At 47.8% G+C, this 22748-nt stretch overlaps 1 protein-coding gene across 2 annotated transcripts in view; it reads left to right on the top strand.

Annotated features, from left to right (window-relative positions):
- ABHD2 (abhydrolase domain containing 2, acylglycerol lipase) overlaps positions 1-22748 on the top strand; it is a 68656-nt gene that overhangs the window by 30285 nt on the left and 15623 nt on the right. For both annotated transcript variants that reach the window (XM_059678368.1, XM_059678367.1), the window contains 3 exons: positions 15409-15584; positions 18479-18646; positions 21980-22163. In XM_059678368.1, the coding sequence (XP_059534351.1) occupies positions 15409-15584; positions 18479-18646; positions 21980-22163 (528 nt within the window). The remainder of the gene's footprint in view (positions 1-15408; positions 15585-18478; positions 18647-21979; positions 22164-22748) is intronic.

The following is a 22748-nucleotide window of genomic DNA, read 5'->3' as shown; positions in this document are numbered from 1 at the left end:
TGTGTCAGCATCTAATCATAGAGTCTGGGCTCTAGGTCAGCGTGGGCACATGGCGTCAAGCCAGGCAGCTTAGCTTCCGAGGTGGCCATTAAGAGTCTATAATGCAGAGCAGTTGGGGAGGCCCCCTGGAGGTCATGGTTCGTCCAGAACCCCCTGCGGCCTCCCAGGTAGGGAGAGGCCATGCAAAGCAGCAGCTGATATATTTTTCCATTTTTTTACCGGCTACTGATGCCATTGCCACAGCCAGCCTGCCTATCCGGTGACATGTAGTACCAGTCTCCTGCCAGCGAGATCCTGGCCTGGTGTTGTCAGCCTGATCATAAAAGCTCGAACAGTAATTCCTCATTAACAGGAAGCGAGAAACTCCATGTACGTTTTACAGTGTGAAATCTGCCAAGCCATAACAGTACGGACTTTTCCTTGTTTGTTAATGCTTACCTTCTCTGTTATTCACTGTCTTCTGCTGTGCATTTGGGGGTGAGTGTTTAGGTTTGATTCGACTCTTGGATGTTACCCATCTGCACTTGGCATTTCATTAAAGTATTCTCAGTGAAAAATAAATATGTATGCATATAAGTCAGTCCATTCACATTAAGGAATCTGTTCTCCTAGTCCAGGGGTAGGCAAACTTTTTGACTCGAGGGCCACAATGGGTTCTTAAACTGGACCGGAGGGCCGGAACAAAAGCATGGATGGAGTGTTTGTGTGAACTAATATAAATTCAAAGTAAACATCATTACATGAAAGGGTACGGTCTTTTTTTTTTTTTCAGTTTTATTCATTTTAAATGGGCCGGATCTGGCCCGCGGGCCATAGTTTGCCCACGGCTGTCCTAGTCTGTCTACTGTCTGTATGCCACACTCAGTCAGTCACACACACACACACACACACACACACACATACACACACACACACAAAATCTATATATATAAAAAGCCAGTGACTGGAACACCAGAACGAACAGAATGACCGGAATGACTGCTCATTATGACGCCCACTGTGGCCGGGCCAACTGGCCCTATCAGGGCGGGTCCGGCCGGCCAACCACCTGAGGCCCCTCTCCCCAGCCACCCCCACCCCTGGCTGGCCCTCCTACCATCAGGGGTGGGACTGACGAACCTCCCGCGCCCCTTCTCAGCCAGCCCAGCCCGATCTGCCCCCATTGGGGCGGGCCGGCCTGACCCCACCCTTGCACAAATTCGTGCACTGGGCCTCTAGTTCTTTCATATTTTCTTCCACCTTCTCCATCAAATTCCTACATCCCTCAAGGCCTCCTGACATCCTCGCTCCTCCAGCATTTTATTTTACCCCTCGGCTGTCCCCTTGGCTCCTACAGGGGAATGTAACCATATCTCCCCATCTGTCTATCTGTCATCATCACCAGCTGTATTCTGGGAGGCTTAAGGACAGACTGTCTTAAATTCTCTGTATTCACTATGGTCGCTGCTTCCCACAGGCAGTGCTCACCAATGTTGGTAGATGGCTTAGGTGGGAACCTCTGTGAGTAAGTGTCAGAATGAGTAAGCTGAGTGACAAGGAGTGTGGAGAAGGGGAGATGGTTCTGTGGAAGCTTCTGTGCTGAGGTCACCGGTGGGTGGTGTGGATAATGGAATGCCCTTGGGCTTGGGAGGAATGGGCTGAGTCGCAGATGGCTGAGAGTTTCTTTGAGTTGAGAGAAGAATAGAGTCATTGACAGAAATAGAGAAGTCAAATGAGGAAGCTGTTTTCTCAGGGAAAGTTGTGTCGTTTGGGACACTGTGGGATGGGCAGGTGGGCAGGTACAGATGGGGCAGTAGAACTTAGGTGTGAGCCTAAGGCCGGACTGTGCAGATTCCAAATCAGCAGCCGCAGGGAGAGGAAGGCAGGGTGGGGAGAAAAACCGGAGGACTGCTGGCTGCGGCAGGTGGGGTGGGAGGAGGAGCCAGCCGGTCAGCCAGAGACGAAGAACAGGGAGGAGGAGGACCAGGAGCCTCGAGCGTCATGGAAGGCAGAGAAGGAAGGCATTGAAGAGGAAAGTGCTAGAAACCACAGAAAGTTAGGACAAATGAGCACTGAGCAAAGAGAGGCCTTCGAGCTGTGTTCTCACTGCCCATTAGTGTCTTGCACATAGTAAGTGTCTGATCAGTATTTATTGAGTGAATACACAAGTCTTAAATAAAGGAGTAAAAACATTGATCCTGCTACTATGAAGTTAACTCTAACAAATCGTTCTTTAAAATACATTTTTATTGATTTCAGAGAGGAAGGGAAAGGGAGAGAAAGATAGAAACATCAATGATGAGAATCATCAATTCTCCTGCATGCCCCCCACTGGAGATCAAGCCCGTAACCCAGGCATGTGCCCTGACCAGGAATCGAACCATGACCTCCTGGTTCATAGGTCAGCGTTCAACCACTGAGCCACACCGGCCGGGCTCAAACAAATCATTTAAACTAGGATAAAAGCTAAACTTTAAAAGTGGCAAATCAAGTACATTTTTCTTCACTCCTTCCTGAGTCTCCACTAAAACGATACTGTAGGGTAAAGTCTCAAGAACGTAGAATAGGAGAGGAGATAGGAGCAGATGGACAAGTGGACACTGACCTATAGACTAGAGGAAGCGGACCCACAGCCTGCAGAGGGGAGGCCCTCAGGTGTGAGGCTGATTTTGAAGGCTTGAGAATGGGAGGCTCCAGGGACCTCTGAAGATGGGGTGTGTAATGTGTCTGAAAGCGTGAAGATTGGTGTTAAGTTTCTCAGTCTCCCCCCCATCTCACACGGCCAGGTGACTGCCTACTTCTGCTCCTGCAGATGGAGGGTGGAGGCGAGGCACCAGGCCATAGTGTCTGCCCATGGAGGGTGCCCAGCCACAACCAAGGACATGGGAGGGTTTCCCCCTGGGGAAATGGACCAGCCAAGAGATTTTTTTGGGGGGGGGGCCCCTCTAACACAGTAGCTGGAGCCCACAGATTGGCAGGCGCCGCCTATGTGGGCAGACAGCTCTGCATCTGCTTCTTACTGCCTCACCCTGCAGTATGAGCAGAAAACCAGGAGTTACTGAATGTCTGAAGAAAGCCTCAAACATGAAAGACAAAAATACACAGCAAGCAGATGAAGTGGAGGACGCACAGTGAAAGGAACCAAACTCAGCTTGAGCAGGAAAACCTGGAATGAGCATGCTCAGAGAGATGCAGGCTCTGTGGCAAGAGGAGACCATAGAATGCGAACACTCCGAACAGGGGGCGCTTTTGGAGGAGAGAGGAAAAGATTTCATAGAGGGACTAGAAAATAAGATGGAGGGTCTCTTCCAGAAAGTAGAAAAAGAGGACAAAAGAGGAACGTGGAAGAGAAATTAGAGAATCAGTCCAAGAAATCCAGTATCTAAGTAACAGGAGTTCCAGAAAGGGGCTAGAGAAAGTGGAGGGAAACAAATGACCAAAGAAGCGTCCCTTAGCTGTGCAGAGTGTAGGCCCTGAAACTCCAGGTTCCAAGGCTCTCTGAGACCCCAGCCAGGGTCTCGGTGAGCTGTTTCCAATTGATGTGAAGTAAAACAGAGGCCTCTGAATATGCATGTCATCCTTCATAGTTTTAAAAGTTGTATATCGTTTATTGCTAACTAGAGGCCCGGTGCACAAAATTCGTGCAAGAGTAGGCTTTCCTTTCCCTGGCTGCCAGCACCGGCTTCCCTCTGGCACCCGGGACCCAGGCTTCCCTTGCAGCCCCGGCTTCGTCTGGAAGGTCCTCCGGAAGGATGTCTGGAAGGATGTCCAGTCTAATTAGCATCTTACACTTTTATTATTATAGATAAGTATGAGCCCTGACACCAGCCGTTGTCTTTTGCATTCGTCCTTCATATGTAAAGAGAGATGGACTTGGCTTTTTAGAACTTTCTGGAACCTGCTTATTTCTGTGGTTTTGCAATGCTCTCTTGGGGTGTGGACAAGAATGGAGACGTGGTGCCTAAGCTGCTGTGAGTTTTCACGAGGGTGGGGTGGTTGATCATTTGAGGAAATATTTTTCTGTGTTCTCATGCCACGGGCGAGGGCTGCTGTTCCGGCGGGGCTAACCCACAGCCATGGACAGTGGCTTCTTTCAGCATTTGGACCCGTGACAGCTCCAGGGCGGCTGCAGCGTTTCCTTCCTCTGCCATTTCTGCTCAAGGCGCAAGCAGTAGCTGCTGTGTTTCCCCATAGCTCTCTCCGTCAAGGTCACCGTAGAATCTGCAACCTTGTTTTCTCCTTCAGTGTCGCCCTTGCTATCAGTAGGCTCCTGTGTTTATCCGAGTAAATTTGAATAGTTATATATCTCATAAGCATCCTTAACCCCTTTATTTTATAAAACCGGTCACACATTTACATTAAAACACTCCCCCAGCCACCATCCAGTTCCCTTCAACTAATGTCTCCAGTTTCATGATTGCAAAAACGGCAGTTACACACACACACACCCCTTTTCCTTTTATTGCTCAAATAGCAGTATGCTATATACTCTCACCTTGCTTTTCTTCATGAAATATCCCTGAGTCTTCCATAAGAATATAGGAATAGCCGAAACCGGTTTGGCTCAGTGGATAGAGCGTCGGCCTGCGGACTGAAAGGTCCCAGGTTCGATTACCGGTCAAGGGCATATACCTGGGTTGCGGGCATATCCCCAGTAGGAGATGTGCAGGAGGCAGCTGATCCATGTTTCTCTCTCATCGATGTTTCTAACAATCTCCCTTCCTCTCTGTAAAAAATCAATAAAATATATTTTTTTAAAAAAAGAATATAGGAATAGCTAGCTTCCTCCATTTATGTCTTGGCTGCTTAGTGTTACATAACAGATTGTCATTTGCCCGGCTAGCATGGCTCAGTGGTTGAGCATTGACATACAAACCAGGAGGTCACAGTTTGATTCCCTGTCAGGGCACATGCCCAGGTTGTGAGCTCGATCCCCAGTGTGGGGCGCAGGAGGCAGCCGATTAATGATTCTCTCTCATCATTGATGTTTCTCTCTCTCTCTCTCTCTCTCTCTCTCTCTCTCTCTCTCTCTTTCTCTCTCTCCCTCCCTTCCTCTCTAAAATCAATAAAAATATATTACAAAAATAGACTGTCACTTGTCTAACCAGTTTCCTAATGGGAGGTTTTATTTATTTCCAACCTTTTGCTTCCCGATGCTGCACAATAGATAATTTTGTACTTATATCACGTGCACCTGTGTCAGTGTAGGGTCAACTGGATGCTGGCCCAGAGGTTGTGTGCCTGAGAAATTTTGTTGCTCCGTCCCCCCCAGGCGTCTCCTGTCCCCACAGGCACCGAATGAGTGACTGTTTCCCCGAAACCTTGCCAACATGAGGGGTTCGTCTACTTTTTGATATTCAATCTGGTAGGCAAAATTGTTTTTCTCACTATGGTTTTAATTTGCATGTCGCTTCTGAAAGAGGCTGTGCCCCTTTTTTACATTTAAAAACTATTTGTATTTCCGCCCTGACTGGTTTGGCTCAGTGGATGGAGCATCGGCCTGTGGACTGAAGGGTCCCAGGTTCGATTCCAGCCAAGGGCATGTATCTTGGTTGCGGGCACAATCCCAGTGGGGGGTGTGCAGGAGGCAGCTGATCGATGTTTCTCTCTCATCGATGTTTCTAACTCTCTATCCCTCTCCCTTCCTCTCTATAAAAAGTCAATAAAATATATATTTTAAAAACTATTTGTATTTCCTTTTCTGGTAACACCCACCCATTCATTTGATGGTCACTGGTCTTTTCCCCAATCATTTGAGAGAGCCCTTTATGGACTAGGGAAATTCGCCTTTTGTGCTATGAGTTGCAAATATTTGTTTTCAGTTTGTCATTTGTTTTTTCACTTTGCCTGTGGTGGTATTTGCACTCCGAATTTTACAAAATGTTTGCATAGTCCAACCTTTCGGTTCTTTCTTCTATGGCTTCTGGGATTTCTGTTTTATTCAGAAAGGTCTTCTTCATTGTAGGATTATGAAAAAAGCTCTACACGTCTAGTATGGTTCCATTTTCTATGTTGACATGTTCGATCCCTCTGGAATTTATCTTGGTGTGAAGTGTGGCTCTAACTTAGTATTTTTCTAGATGCTACCCTTTGCCCAATGCCATTTAATAGAAAAGCCATCATCACCCCATTTATTGAAATGCCATCTTTTTCTTGTACTAAATTTCAGGATGTATTTATACATATTTCAGTACATTCTGGTCTGTTGATAATCCTGAATATATAGACTGTTAGCATATTTGTAGCTTTAAATGTGTTTTATTATGGACAGTGGGGGCAGTGCTAGGACCCCTTCAAGACTAACAAAACTGCCCTAACAGGTTTGGCTCAGTGGATAGAGCGTCGGCCTGCGGACTGAAGGGCCCCGGGTTCGAATCCGGTCAAGGGCATGTACCTTGGTTGCGGGCACATCCCCAGTAGGGGGTGTGCAGGAGGCAGCTGATCAATCTTTCTCTCATCGATGTTTCTAACTCTCTATCCCTCTCCTTTCCTCTCTGTAAAAAATCAATAAAATATTTTTTAAAAAGACTAACAAAACCAACATTTTAAGAACCCATCTTTTTTCTAACATCATTGCTTGCCAGTTTCTGAATTCTTTTCTGCACATCAACGAAAGGGACATATGCTCATTTGATCAGTAACTTAATCCTCATAGTCAACTCTTTTTAAAAAATATATATTTTTATTGATTTCAGAGAGGAAGAGAGAGAAGGAAAGAGGGATAGAATAATCAGTGATCAAAGAGAATCATTGACTGGCTGCCTCCTGCACGCCCCCTACTGAGGATCGAGCCCACAACCCAAGCATGTGCCCCTGATGGGAACTGAACCCAGGACCCTTCAGTCCGCAGGCTGACGCTCTATCTGCTGAGCCAAACCAGCCAGGGCCTCATAGTCAACTCTTGATTCCAGTGTTCTTTTTCTTTTAAAAAATATATTTTATTGATTTTTTTACAGAGAGGAAAGGAGAGGGGTAGAGAGTAAGAAACATCGATGAGAGAGAAACACCGATCAGCTGCCTCCTGCACACCCCCTACTGGGGATGTGCCCGCAACCCAGGTACATGCCCTTGACCGGAATCGAACCTGGGACCCTTCAGTCTGCAGGCCGACGCTCTATCCACTGAGCCAAACCAGCTAGGGCTGATGCCAGTGTTCTTAAAGGGCATTCCATCTAGATAATATGGGAAATTCACAGGAGGTATTCAAGCTTCCCCGCACTAGGAATAATAGCAGATACGATGTGAGTTTTCAGCACTCATCTTCCCTCTCCCCTGCCCCAGCATAGATTTTTGAGGTGGTCTTGTGTCGAGAAGGGACGAAGAGGCAATCCTGGGTTAGCCGGAAGGGCAGACCATTGACATCTATGTGCGTGTTCTCCAAACACAAGAGGAGTGAGCGGGGGAGACAGGGACAGATCAAAGGTGTCCTGTGTGCTGTGCGTCAGCGTACGCCCTGTTTGGTTAGCACTGGCGGTTTTCTCAAATCCTCAGTTAGCAATAGGGAAGGTGAGGTGTCTTCTGTGGACAGGCTGGGCAAGCAGGCTGAGTGGAGGAGCAACCAGTCAGTGATTCTCTTTCATCATTGTGAGCGCCTGGCTGTGGGTTCTGGGAGCCGCAACTAGCAGTTGACTGGCTCTTTGCAGGACTAGTTCTTCGGTGGATGGCATTTGTCACCTGAACCCTGGAGACTCATAAACTCCAAGCCCATGTAGAGCATAGTGTCAAAACCAGGTTGAGCCTGGCCAGCATGGCTCAGTGGTTGAGCCTGGACCGATGAACCAGGAGGTCACAGTTCGATTCCCGGCCGGGCACATGCCTGGGTTGCAGGCTTGATCCCCAGTAGGGGGCGTGCAGGAGGCGGCTGATCAATGACTCTCTCTCATCATTGATGTTTCTCTCACTCCCTCTTTCTTCCTCTCTGAAATCAATAAAAATATATTTAAAGAAAATAAAACACCAAGTTGAGACACAGGGAGGGAGGGCTGTGCTTTTGGGAGGAGTCTGGCCAGTCCTGAACGCTGTCTGTGGAACAGGTAGAGGATGGGATCGGATACGTTTACCATGTGAATAGAATTCTGAGGCATTTTAACTGGTGTCCTCTGTACTTGAAAATGGAGTTTATTTTGCCTGGTGGTGGTTTTTTAAGCAGTTTTATTGTAACTCACTTGTGCGCCTGTTCTTCCGACATTTGGGTTTCATAACTCACACAATGGGTCACCGAGGTGCCAGCTTGCCCCGTGGCCTCTGGCCCATATTTAGAAACCAGTTACAGGGACAGAAGATGTTTTCTTTCTTTGTCACACGGCCACTTTTGGTCATTCCAGGCGAAAACAAAGCAGTCGCTGCGTTGGAATTTTCCTGTGCAGAAGCCTGCGATTCAGGCCGGGAACATCCAGCAACAGGGAAATGTGATGTGTGGCGGCTGCGAAGGAGTATTTGCCTCCAGTGGGGCAGTGCTGTGCTCACAGCGTGGTCCTGATGAGCTCATTAGTGAGCACTTGGGAAGCTGAATGTGCCGCTGGCCAAGATAGCAGTTCCCGAAGCTAATGATGGAGCCGTTTCCCAGCCTCGGTCGTGCCCCAGCAGGACTGGGCGGCCGGTGCAGGGTCCACTCCACATCTGCCTCCTGAGGAGGAGGGACTTCCGGGGGCTGTATCCCAGCGGAGAAGGGGGAGCCAATGGGGTGGGCTCACAGATGACCTGCTGCTGCCCTCCTGGCTCAGGTCAGTCAGGCTGGATGGGGCAGAGAGGCCCCAGAGGGAGCCATAGGGGTCTGTGGTGGGAGCAGCAAGAGTCCTGGGTTCCAGGCCCGTGGAGGTGGGGCTCTGGCAGGTCAAAATTCAGGATAAGTGTCTACAGGATGTTCCCCTAAATCCTAAAGGGTTTTGCCTGCTCCCTGCTTCCTCATCTCCCCTGTGTTCACACAAGCTTGTGTACATACACAGACATGCACACACACACACACACACACACACACACACACAGGCCTGGAGCTCAGTTTTCTGGCTTTTGGAGCTGCTACAAAGCTTTGCTCACAGGGTCTCCCCCCACCCCACTGGGGCTCATCCTGACTAGTTTATTCTCCCTCGCTGAGTGGCATAAAAAATTCCTCCTTAAATCAGACACCTCTCACCTTTCCTGAAGCACCTCCATCCTCTCGCTCTTACTTTCCCCCCTCTCCTGGGCCGCGTTCTCTTTGGGGACATATTCAGTGTGATTCTATTAACACTCCGGCCTCATCCTCATCGTAGGAATAATCAAGTGTGAATATTCGCATTAAGTACCCCCAGATGGATCTCCTGAAGAAAAACTTCACTAACATCAAAAAGTCGGTTACAGCTGTGCAAAAACATGTAAAATCAAAGAAATGTGTTTGGGGGTTTTTTGTTTGTTTAATGTAGTACATGAATAACACCAAAGAGAAGTTCCAGCAAATTCAATTATCAACTTGGCTAAACGGGATTTAATATAACGTTCTAACAGTTGACCAGACAGGAAAAAAACAGGCACAAAGATGTTCATTATTTTGCCCTAGCCGATTTGGCTCAGTAGATAGAGCGTCGCCCTGTGGACTGAAGGGTCCTGGGTTCAATTCCAGTCAAGGGCACGTACCTTGGTTGCAGGCTCCTCTGGTCCAAGCCCTGGTCAGGGCGCATGCAGGAGGCAACCAATCTATGTGTTTCTCTCACATCGATGTTTCTCTCTGTCTTCCCTCTCTCTTCCACTCTCTCTAAAAATCAATGGAAAAATAGCCTCAGGTGAGGATTAAAAGAAACGAAAAGATGTTCATTATTTTGACTTCTAGTTAAAAAGTCTTGAGTGTGAGCTCTGGACAGAACTCAGAGACCTGGCCTTGAGTCCGGTCTTTGTGAGACCAGGCAGGTCAAGACTGTTTTCCTCATCTGTAAAATACCATCGCTTAGAGTTGTTGTGGAGACTCAATGAGGGACCTAACCCAGGCCTCGCCTCGGAGATGAGCGCTCAGAAACGGCCTCTCTCTGAGGACCTACGTCTGGATTCAACAGCCATAAAGTGGTTTGATCTTCAGCCAAGGGACCTGGGTCCCCTTAGGGAGAATTAGTCACCCACAGATTTAGGGCAAAGAAGAGCATGAGTCACCTTTGTTTTTTCAACTCTCCTTAAAATAGCCCACCAACCATCTGTCCTTGCGCATGTGAACTCGTCTGTGTGTGTCTGGTGGGAGGGGGTCTAGATTTTCCCTTGCGGTCTGTCCCAGGGGCAGTTCTGTTAGTGTAGCCAGATGCTGATTATAAATAGGTCCAGAAGACAAGGGCAGGCTGGCCTCTGTATTGTGCTGTGGTCTAGCTGCTTGCTTAGTGACGAGCATTTTCTAACCACTGGCCGCAGTACAATATGACAAAACCCCATGTGGTTAGTAAACTAGAAGACATCGCCTCTGCTTTCAGACAATTAGGAATAAACAAGCCCAGATGCTGACTCTAAGAATAGCTAAAAACAACAACAAACACACACACACACACACACACACACACACACACGCACACACACACACAACGTGAAGTACATGCAAATTAGTGTAGTAAAAACAGCATGACACATGCAGCAAGCTATAAAGTCTTACTGTAGGACCTAAGTGCCCTGCTCTTGGGTGAGACAAGTCAAAATTGTACAGATGTCAGTTTTCCCCAAGGCAGAATGTGTTTCTAATTAAAAACCCCAAGATTTTCATAGAACAAGCTGCTCCTATAGTTCACCTGGAAGATAAAATGCCAAAAATCTGCCAAGAAAGTTTGAAAAGGAGTAGAGGAGGCCTGCACTATCAGCTCTCGAAATACTCCATAGAGCTGTGGTAGTGAAAACAGTGTCATATGACACAAGAATAGACAAATTGATAGATGGACCAGAATAGAGATATGGGAACAAGTCGAAATATTTAATTGGAAACTTGACACACACATATATATATTTTTTTCTTTGTTTTTTTAGAGAGTGTGGAAAAGAGAGGGAAAGACAGAGAGAAACATCGATGTAAGAGAAACACATCAATTGGTTGCCTCCTGCACGCTCCCTAACCAGGTCCAGGGAGGAGCCTGCAACTGAGGTACGTGCCCTTGACCAGAACTGAACCTGGGACCCTTTGGTCCACAGGCCGACACTCTATCCTCTGAGCCAAACCAGGTAGGGTAGAAACTTGATATATATTTAAAGTGACAGTTGAAATCAGCAGTGAAAGGATGGGCCATTTATGGTGGAAGGACAGGTAGGTAACTGTTAGGGAAAAAATTCATTTACTTCTTATCCTTTACAGAAATAAGTGGATTTAGGGCAATATATTTTTAAAGACGGCAGGAGTAATAGAAGAAAATGTTGGGGAATATATTTATAATTGGGTGTTAGGATAGCTCTTTTTTAAAAAAGTGCAAAACACAAAGGTTTTAATAGAAAAACACTAACAAATTTAGACACTATATAAAAGTTATATAAGACAAAAGATAAAAATGAAGATATACGATAGACTGGGCAGAAACCTTCGCAACATAATATATAATGCCTTCCTGTATAGGTGATAAAACCATACCTACAAATCAAAAGGAAAAAAATGGACAAAGCACATGGACAGACAATTCACAAAAGAAATACAAATAATTAATAAATAAATGAATCAGGGAAATGCAAATAAGAAACTATTTTCACCATAGATTGGGTCAAACTTAAGAAATACAAATTGAAATAAAATACCCATTTTTTTGGCTTATCAAAGTGGCCAAAAAGTAAAAGATTGATAACACCAATTATTGATGAGGGTGAGGAAAACAGCAGGTACTTTCATGCATAATTGGTGTGAGTGTCGATTGGTCTGTCTTTTTTAAAAAAATATTTATTGATTTCAGAGAGGAAGGGAGAAGGAGAGAGAGAGAGAGAGAGAGAGAGAGAGAGAGAGAGAGAGAGAGAGAGAGAGAAACATCAGTGATGAGAGAATCACTGATTGGCTGCCTCCTGCATGCCCCACACTGAGGATCGCGCCCACAACCTGGGCATGTGCCCTGACTGGGAATCAAACCATGACCTCCTGGTTCATAGGTCGAAACTCAACTATTGAGCCACACCGGCTAGGTGATTGCTCTGTCTTTTGAGAGAGACAATGTAGTGGTTCTCTAAAATTTGAAATGTGCCCTAACCGGTTTGGCTCAGTGGATGGAGCGTCGGCCTGTGGACTGAAGGGTCCCAGGTTCGATTCCAGTCAAGGGCATGTACCTTGGTTGCGGGCACATCCCCAGGAGGGGATGTGCAGGAGGCGGCTGATCGATGTTTCTCTCTCATCGATGTTTCTAACTCTCTATTCCCTCTCCCTTCTTCTCTGTAAAAAGTCAATAAAGTATATATTTTAAAATGTGAAATGTACATAGTGCTCAGTTCCATTCACATGCTCCAGGCCCACTCCTTCCTTCCTCAGGGTAATGAGTCCCCGCCTCTTCCAGCATGGTGCCAGGCCCAGGAGGTACAAGAAGCCTCCAGGCCTGAGAAAGGCCAGGCCCAGATCTGACCGCATTCCTTCCACCGCACACTCTGCGAGCCCAAACCAGTTGCAGGCAGCCTGCACTCACGCAGGGTGGGGAGGCTTCTAGGTCCCGTGGGAACGGACGGCCTGTGGGGACAGGAATAGGTGGAACTTGGCAGCTATGTTTTCAGACAGCTACCACGCAGGTAGTTAGGGTAAAGCATAGTCCTCCATGCACCTTTTCAGTGGTATCTCTTAAGTGCTTGTGTGTTTATATACATTTCCAAGTGTTTCATTGTTTTCGTCCATATTTCCTCCCTTAACTAGGCCAGGTGACTAGGCACCGATTCTGGTTTTCTGTTTTGCAACTTTTTTGGTATGTGGATGAGTTACATAAACACTGAAAAACCCACCACAGTAAAGGCTGCCCACAGTTTCAATTTTGTAAACCCTGGTGTTGTGTTATTGGGAAGTCAGTTAAAAAGCAGTCTTTGATCAGTAGGTGGTAATGGTCATGAAACTAAAGATTGTTTAACTTCCACTGTGCACAGCTGAACTGAGAAGGTCTCAGGATCCCAAGGCAGTTGCTTAGAGACACACGCACGCACGCACACGCACACACATGCACATGTATACATATCTTGACAATTTTATCCCAGGCTGAATTTTAATTCAGTCTGAAAATGATGCTAAAGAGCCTGAAAGAACACAGTAGCCAGACTCCAATCATGCTACAGCTGAATTCACATTGTTAGGGTGCATATTAATTTGTCAGTATCTCTATATATAAAAGCCTAAGCAATTGTTATGACCCGTCGACTGGTCGCTGTGATGCGCACTGACCACCAGGGGGCAGACAGACGCTTAATGCAGAAGCTGCCCCCTGGTGGTCAGTGCTCTCCCAACCTCCCGTGGCTGACCAACCTCCCACTGTCCCTCGCCCCGGCTGGCCGTCCCCAATCAGCCCCAATGGGGACTAGACGAGATGGCCCTGATGGCCCCAATCGCCGGCCAGGCCGAGGGACCCCACCCATGCACGAATTGGTGCACCAGGCCTCTAGTCTCTTATAAATGCCTTCATCTGCTTTCCTAACGCCATGGTTTCTGCTCTGAGATTTGGACCTGTGGTCAGTGGCTTCATGTTCTTGGGTCTTAAAATACTCTTCCCTCTCCTCCCGTCCCCAAAGAGGAAGCTCCTCTGGGAACTGACTTGCTTCAGGCGATAGCTTCACATCTCTTAAGTTTGTGTAGATTTAATGAATTACCAAAAAAAAAAGAAAGAAAGAAAGAAAGAAAGAAAGAAAGAAAGAAAGAAAGAAAGAAAGAAAGAAAGAAAAAGGAGCAAACCAGGTTTAATTTAAGAAGAGTTTCTGCCGAAACCGGTTTGACTCGGTGGATGGAGTGTTGGCCTGCGGACTGAAGGGTCCCAGGTTCGATTCCGGTCCAGGGCATGTACCTGGGTTGCGGGCACATCCCAGTGGGAGATGTGCAGGAGGCAGCTGATCGATGTTTCTCTCTCATCGATGTTTCTAACTCTCTATCTCTCTCCCTTCCTCTCTGTAAAAAATCAATAAAATATATTTTAAAAAAAACAGAAAAGGGAAAAAAGCAGAAAAGAAAATTTTATAAAAAAAAAAAAAAAAGAAGAAGAAGAAGAGTTTCTAAGCCCAGCTGGCATGGTTCAGTGGTTGAACATCAACCTATGAACCAGGAGGTTACAGTTAGATTCCCGGTCAGGGCAGATGCCCAGGTTTCGGGCTCGATCCCCAGTGGGGGATGTGCAAGAGGCAGCCGATCAGTGATTCTCTCTCATCATTGATGTTTTTCTCTCTCTGTCCCTTTCCCTTCCTCTCTGAAAACAATAAAAAATATATATGTATATAAATACAATTTTTTTTTAAAGAAGGAATTCTGGGATCATCTGGCCTGATGGAAGTGATGGCATGAATTGACAAATAGGTTAAGGTAAACTGTTGATAGAATGCCCACCACTGGGATACAATGCAGAGATGAAGGATTGGTGTGATTACCATTTTATGATATAGGGATCTAGTTTATAGAGAACATAAACCCTGGCCAGCTGTCGCGCTTGGGCTCAAAGCTGCAGAAGAGAAACCAGTAGCCGTTTCAGTAAATGGGATCCTCTTGCACTGTGGTTGTGAAATGTAAACATTTCCTAAATGCAATGTGGCGTGTCTCGTTTTCCCAGTCATTAGCTTGTGGGTTTTGAGCTTTCTACCCCAGAACCAGTCACTCCAAGTTTTCACGAAGGACAGTTGTTAAGGTGGCGTCATGCCTTGCGTAGGCTCACCAGCCTTTATCCTTCAACAGTTCAACCAATATTTACATTGCTCTGCCCTTCCAGCTCATTCTGTGGGGCTTACAATGCCCTTCCACCCCGACACAGACGCCCCAGGCACTCACAGGCTCTTAGAAGAGTTTGCAGCCCTTCCCGGTGTAACAGAGCAGGTTTGGTGAAAGGAGTAACCACCGCAGCCGTGGACTGTGGTCTTAGGGGGGGCGAAGAAGAGAGCATTAGTGAGTGTGGGCTCTGTGCTACTGCTTTATGTACATTCGCTCACTTGATAAGGAGGCTGACCCTGTCATGTAGCACTTGTTCATAATGTATCACTTGCTTTCTTTTTATTCTGCGTTATGGAAATAACCTATGTTGAATTACTGAACACCCTAAATTTGGAATCCTGTCCAGATAAGCATGTCCTCGCTGATTTCTAAAGCTAATCAGATACAGGGTGTATTAATAAATTGGGGAGGGGGTAAATCATGGCATAGATGTAAGGTCTTAAAAAATCTCATTTATGTTTAGTGTACAGAATTTGTCAGGGAAAATCTTAAATAGTTTTAAAGACTGTTTTTGCTCAAAGGTTTTTGAGAGCATTATTCAAGGAATGTGGAGAAAATTGACCTCTCGTCTCCTTCTTTCTTAGATACATTCCGCCGTTGATCTGGGGGAAAAGTGGACACATCCAAACAGCTTTGTATGGGAAGATGGGCAGGGTGAGGTCGCCACACCCGTATGGGCACCGGAAGTTCATCACCATGTCCGATGGCGCCACTTCGACCTTCGACCTCTTCGAGCCCTTGGCTGAGCATTGTGTTGGAGGTGAGCGAGTGTAGGTCGTAGGATCGGGCCATCTCTCGGAGAAGGAGCACTAGTCAGTGGGGGGGAAATGTGTGCACACACACTCCTGCTACCGCTCTTACCAGGCACTGTATCCAGGGCTGGTAAGAAATCTGAGATATATCCCGCAGGAGCATCTGGCAAGGCTTAGGTCCGCCTGGGGCCGGTCACCATGTGCAGCTCGCAGGCATTGTTGAATGCAGTTTCTGATCCTCTTGTGAGAGACAGAAGCTTGGTGCAAAGGGATGAGGGAGAACTCAGAGCCCAGGCTCCGCAGGACCAGGCCTCTGGCTTGATGACAGCAGCAGAAGCCGAGCTGTCGTACGTGCTTTATATGTGTCATCATCTCATTTAATCCTCAGCGGGGGGAGCCTTATTGTCCCTACGTTACTGATGGTGGAGCTGAAGCTTAGAGACGCAGTGTAGGCTGGTTGTGTTGGTTGGAAAGCAGCAGATAGAGGCTCCCAGGTACCTCCATAGGTTTCCATGCACAAAAAGACACATTAAGGTCTGTGTATCAGGCAGGGGCCTGGGATGCCTGTTTCTCACAGACTCCTCTTATTTTCATTCCTCTGTCCAGCTGCACAATGAATACTCATAAAATGCTTCACAGTGAGGGCTTGGAGGAAGTGGAGTTAGATGGCCGCCCCATCTGAATGCCATTCCGGCCAGAAGAGAACATGTCTTTTGAGTTCTATAGTGTGCAGAGGCACCCAGTTTTATTTTATAAAAGCTCGAGCAATATTTATGGGTGGCCTGGCAGGCGTGGCTCAGTGGTTGAGCATCAACCTATGAACCAGGAGGTCACAGTTCAATTCCCGGTCAGGGCACGTGCCTGGGTTGTGGGCTCCATCCCCAGTGAGGGGCGTGCAGAAGCAGCCGATCCATGATTCTCATCATGGATGTTTCTCTTTCTCTCTCCCTCTCCCTTCCTCTCTGAAAACAATAAAAATGTATTTTTTAAAAATTTATGGGTGGATTAAACATACTTTAACTCTCAGTTACTTAAAGTAAAAGAACTGCTGAGTAGCTAGTGACGAAGCGTTACTTTATGTTCCCTCTGTCTGGAATGCTCGTCGCCAGACTTGCACATGGCTGCCTCCTTTTGTCATTCAGGTCTCAGCTCCGATGCCCGCTCCTCAGAGGCACGGGCCCTGCCTCCCCTAGCGAGTGTTTCCTTCCCAGGAAATCCATCCTGCCTTCCCGCGTCAGTGCTGGAGGGCACCTGCCACTCTCTAAACTTATTTGTGTGGTTGTTTATTATCTGTCTGCCGGAATGTAAGACGCCCCAGAGTCCAGACGGCAGACTCCCAATAAACAGTCCCAGAAGGAATGAATGAATGATAGGTTCGGAGTTCACCTTGTGTTTGTAAGTCTCCCAGCTGATCTTTCAAGTATTTATGTCTCTGCCATGCCCAGTGACGTTTTTTCTCTTGTTTCTAATACTCATACTTCTTCTACCAAGAAGGCACCAAATGTAATTTAACCAGCCTGCTCTTTCCCCCTGGACCGAGGTGGAAAGTGGAAAAGGGAAACACTTAGATTCTTTGCTTTATTCATTCGTGTCCTTCTATCACCCCTGTCCCCACAAAGGGTCGATGGTGGTGGGTCTGGGGAAGAGAGAATTCCCATCCAAGAAATGCTCTAAGAAAAACAGCCCATTTTTTCTTTTATGATTTGTTTCTGATTTTTATCTACAAAAGGAATAAAAATACTCATTTTAGAAAGTTTAGATAATAAAGAAACTTTTTTTTTTTTTTTTTGGAGAGATTGGGAGGGAAGGGGAGCAGACAGAGAGAGAAACATCAGTGTGAGAGAGGCTCCCAATTGGTTGGCTCCCACACGTGCCCCGACCAGAGCCAGGGATCAAGCCTGTAACCGAGGTATGTGCCCTTGCCTGGGAATCGAACCCGTGACCCTCAGTCCAAGTGCTGCTGCTCTTAATCACCAAGCAAAACCGACTAGAGCACTACAGAAACATTTTTGAAAGAAAGCACGAATCACCTATAATCCCACCACCCAGCATACCATTGTTAACATTTTGTTTTATTTATTCCCATTCTGCACGTTGTTTTTCCAAAATTTGAATTAGTAGACATTACAAGTATTTTCCCTTGTCACTAGAAGTCTACACTGTACATTCATTGTTTGGCAAATGTACAAGTTAGGATGAACACCTGCAAGAAAAGCTGTTGGATCAAAGAGGTCTGTGCAGACCATTCGATCATTTGTTCATTGATACAGAACTTCGTACGGAAATTAAGAGTGCTGTTCAGCCCTAACTGGTTTGGCTCAGTGGATAGCGCATTGGCCTGCGGACTGAAAGGTCCCGGGTTCGATTCCAGTCAAGGGCGCATGCCCGGGCTGCAGGCTTGATCCCCAGTGGGGGACGCGCAGGAGGCAGCCAATCAATGATTCTCTCTCTCATCATTGATGTTTCTATCTCTCTCTCCCTCTCCCTTCCTCTCTGAAATCAATAAAAATATATATTTTTTTAAAAAAGTAATGTTCAGAAACTTGTTTAGCAGCTTGGCAGAATAGTTTTGTATCTGTTGAGTCTAATAATAAAAAATTGAGATTTATGTGTGGGGGTTTTCTTTCACTTCATTTTTCTAGTAAACAGTTTTTATTGTATATTTCAAAAGTGTCTGTCCATGACAGATTGGCCATTTTAAAAACTTGCCCTTCCCCATAAACAGTTTGAGAGGCAGCTCCAGCTAGAAGGGAAAAATATCCTTTCCCAGAGAATTGAGGGAGAGGATGTGTGTTAAATTTCCTCCTACTGTTTTCTAAGCCAGTGACGTGTAATCGTGTCCTGATTTATTGTGTCGCTGATTATTTATGGATATACCGGGATCTCTTTCGCCACCCTGCAGATGACATCACCATGGTCATCTGTCCTGGGATCGCCAACCACAGCGAGAAGCAGTACATCCGAACCTTTGTTGACTACGCCCAGAAAAATGGCTACCGGTGCGCTGTGCTCAACCACCTGGGCGCCCTGCCCAACATTGAACTGACCTCGCCACGCATGTTCACCTACGGTGAGTAAGCAGGGGGCGCGGCCACGTGGGTCTCCTGGTTTCTGTCCCCGCTGCGAGTGCGCTGTGACTCCTGCCTGCATCTTCTCAGTGTAGAATTTGTGCCAGTCTTCAAGAGATGGTGGCACAGCCCTGGCTGTTTTGGTTCAGTGGATAGAGCGTCAGCCTGTGGACTGAAGGGTCCCGGGTTCGATTCCAGTCAAGGGCATGTACCTTGGTTGCGGGCACATCCCCAGTTGGGAGTGTGCAGGAGGCAGCTGATCGATGTTTCTCTCTCATCGATGTTTCTGACTCTCTATCCCTCTCCCTTCCTCTCTGTAAAAAATCAATAAAATATATAAAAAATAAATAAATAAAAAATAAAAAGTTTTTTTAAAAAAAAGAGAGAGAGAGAGAGAGAGACGGTGGGACACACAGACGGGCCCTGAACCACCCCATCTCACAGGGGCAGAAACTGAAGGCGGGGGGAGGGAGTCGGCTTTTGTTTCTGCACCTAATGTCATGATTAATTTTTTAAAATACATTTTTATTGATTTCAGAGAGGAAGGGAGGGGGAGAGAGAGAGAACCATCAATGATGAGAGAGAATCATTGATCAGCTGCCTCCTGAACGCCCCCCAGGTATGTGCTCTTGACTGGAATCAAACCTGGGACCCTTCAGTCCACAGGCCAACGCCCCATCCACTGAACCAAACCAGCTAGGGCCTAATCTCTTCTTAAAGAGACACCAGTCATACTGGGTTAGGGCCCATCCTAACAACCCCATTTTAACGTCATCATCTTAAAGGCCCTTTCTCCAAGTGCAGTCACATTCCTAGGTCTTGGTGTGCTCTCACTCCCCATGATTCAGACGCCCCTCTTACCCAGCTCACGTTGGTGACACACCCCTGTGCCAGGCCCATTCTCTGCAGGACACAGCGATGACTCAAAGTCTCCAGCCACACGGAACAGCCGTCTCCAGGTTCCTGCCTCAGAACCTCCTTAGTCATGTTAGTGACATTTGAAACAGTGGCTTTCGGGCAGCCTTAACTCTGCCTTTGTTTGGGGGGGAGCTTGAGGAAAAAGGACTTTCCTGTTCCCAGCAGGTTGCCTCTCCAAGGCGGCCCTGTCGCCCTCATCTCGCTCAGGCCAGGTTAGTGTCTCATATTTCATCGAGGCTTTAAGAAGCCGCAGCAAGATTAGTGCCTTAAATCTTGTTACTGGTGCTAATCCCGTGGGGATTAGAGACCTAGAACCTCATTAAAATCCTCCTGGCATTCAAAACCAGATTGCGGAGGCTCTTAGTGAACCGGCCCAGGGAGGGGCCCGCAGACACTGAGGCTTCCATAACTGGCATCAGGCGGAGACCCGGGGAGGACCAGCCCCTACTCGAAGGCCGGTCCCGGGGCTGGGCAGACACACGTCCTTGCCTGTCCCTGGCTGGCGAGAGGCAGCTCTTCACCAAACACCAGCAGCTTGTCCGGCATCAGGCAGCGCTGGCCCTTGATCCAGATCAGACCGTTTGCATTTAATTTACACCGAGCCTCCCAACGTGCCAACCCAATTAGCCGTAATTGCTCCTCAGCCGTGTGGCAAGCCCGGGGTTCGTACCTGCCCCAGTGACATCCCAGCATCTGCTCCAGCTCTCAAGTAATTAGTCTCCAACCTGAGTAAAGGAAGATGTGTCTAAAAGGAATCAGGTGGTGAGAAAGCAAGACTTTTACTTAAAAATGTATTTAAAAATAATCATGTTACTTATTTTTAATAGCCAATGCAAAAGTCCGAATACAGTGGGGCCTTGACTTACGAGTTTAATTCATTCCGTGACCAAGCTCGTAACTCAAATTACTCGTATGTCAAATCAAAAAGTGAACGAGTGAGACACGTGATGCTGGGCTGATGTGGCGTTCACTGTGACGTTCGCTGCGCCCACTAGCGGTGGGGTATCTGAAGCTGGCTCGTAACCCGAATTATAGCTCGCAACTCAAAGCAAAAAATTGGCCGAGAGACAGCTTGTATCTCGAAAAACTCGTTAGTCAAGACACTCGTAAGTCAAGGCCCCACTGTACAATGAGTAAAACTATGTCCCGTCCCACTCCAGTCTCCCCCGCCTCCTCCCCAGAAAATTAATGTCTGCTACAGTTGTTCAGCGATCATTCAACCAGACACGTGTGCACATCTAATCCCTTTAGAGCCCAAGTACTCACGTGCGATGGTGCCAGTCCTCCTCTGCCCTTGTTTTTGCCCCTCAGTAAGATGGCACCGAGTCGTTCCACATCAGCAGGTCAGACTCTGTCGTTCTTTTTCACAGCAATTTAGTCCTCTGTGGATGGAAATGTAGGTTGTTTCCAGCCCTTTGCTGCTACAAACAGGGCTGGAGTGGACATCCCTGCACTCCTATCGTTGCACGCACGTGTGCATCTGTATGTACATCTGCAGAGTAAAGTCCCCAAAGATATAATTGCTGGACCAACGATCTGTACTTCTCAAAACAGGCACAAAATCCAAACTCTCTATACTGGTCTGTCGTGCACATGTTTCCTGCCACAGCCCCTAACGTTCCCTGTGAGGTTTTATTTTAGGCTGAGTCTGGGGTCGGGCCTTAGAAGGGTCCTGTGCATCCCTTCACCCATGTCTGGCCACCAACCTGCTCCTCTAAACAGAGCTGCTGAGACCTAACATGGCTGCACCGCTTCCCAGGGGGCCCCCTCGAGATCATTCCTCCTGGGCAAACTAGGCCCTCACGCCTCTCTGTCCATAGGTCTCCTGTGTGTGTCTGCATGGGCCACCTCCCTCGGCCCCCTGTCCTTACGTCACCAGGAGCACCAGATCCCAATCCCACAGAGCACCGGGCCATCCCTCTGGACTGAAGCTTGTCTTTCCTTCCCTCTCCCCAGGAAGATCCCGTTAAGAACAGCCACCTGGTGCTTTTCTTAACCCCACGAATCACTGAACAGATGGGTACAGCTTCCCGTCCTATTTGTAGCTTAAGAAGCTGATCCCAGAGGGTTTGCTCTTGCGGTTCCTGCATCTGTGGGCGACCACGTGTGCTCCTGCACTCTCTGAACCTCTCTTGATTTCCATGCGCGTCCACACAGCCTTCTCACAACCTGCCTTTGAAGGAGCATTACACGTGTGTGATACCTGGTACCTTCCTCCATGGGCACTACTAACGCCATGCTTCCTCTTATCCTGGGGGATCTGGGAACTTCTCTCCAGGGGCCAAAGAGACCTGTCTGTCTGAGTCTCTCTTTACACACACACTCTCTCTCTCTCTCTCAGTATCTTGGCATCCCCTCCCCCGTGTCACATTTGTTGCACCCAACATGACGGCACGTCCTCACCTTTCTGCCCACAGGCTGCACCTGGGAGTTCGGCGCCATGGTCAACTACATCAAGAAGACATACCCCCTGACCCAGCTGGTCGTCGTGGGCTTCAGCCTGGGCGGTAACATCGTGTGCAAATACTTGGGGGAGACACAGGCGAACCAAGACAAGGTCCTGTGCTGCGTCAGCGTGTGCCAGGGGTACAGCGCGCTGAGGTGAGCCACCCCACCCCGCGCCCCCACTCCTGTCTCCCGTGGGGCCCTTCCGTTAGCACGTGTTTGCTGAGATGCCCCAGTGCACCTCACGCTGCTTCGCAAAGACCCTGAGAGATGTTGTGCTGCAGGAGTTTTGCACCACAGGGGTTAGGAAAGGGCACAGGAGACGGGCTAACCAGCGTCCGGCGGCTGAGCCTTATGACCCCAGATCCCTCCTGCCCACGGAAGAGTCGGGTCTCGGGTGGCATCTGGAAGGGATCTGTGGCAGTCATTTCAGCTGTGCCTTACCCTTAAGCCTTCCTCTCTCAGGTGTCCTAGGCAGCAGCACAGAGGGGGTGACCTGCTGGGGAAAGAGTTATCTTGCCTCTCACTCTCCTGGCAGCAGAGCCCGGCAGGATGAGCCTGGGAGGGGTTAGTGTCTGCTCAGAGTCCCCCCTCACAACCCCAGATCGGTGTCGTCCCAGATCTCTCTCGAGTCACCACACACACACACACAAACACACACTCACACTCACACACACACACACACACCTCCAAACTCTTCAAATGCATGCATATTGTTTCCTGTGCTCACTTCATTATAAC

Source organism: Myotis daubentonii, chromosome 21 (assembly GCF_963259705.1).
Source record: "Myotis daubentonii chromosome 21, mMyoDau2.1, whole genome shotgun sequence".
In the NCBI taxonomy this organism is placed as follows: Eukaryota; Metazoa; Chordata; class Mammalia; order Chiroptera; family Vespertilionidae; genus Myotis; species Myotis daubentonii.
This window is presented reverse-complemented; position numbering and strand designations above follow the sequence as displayed.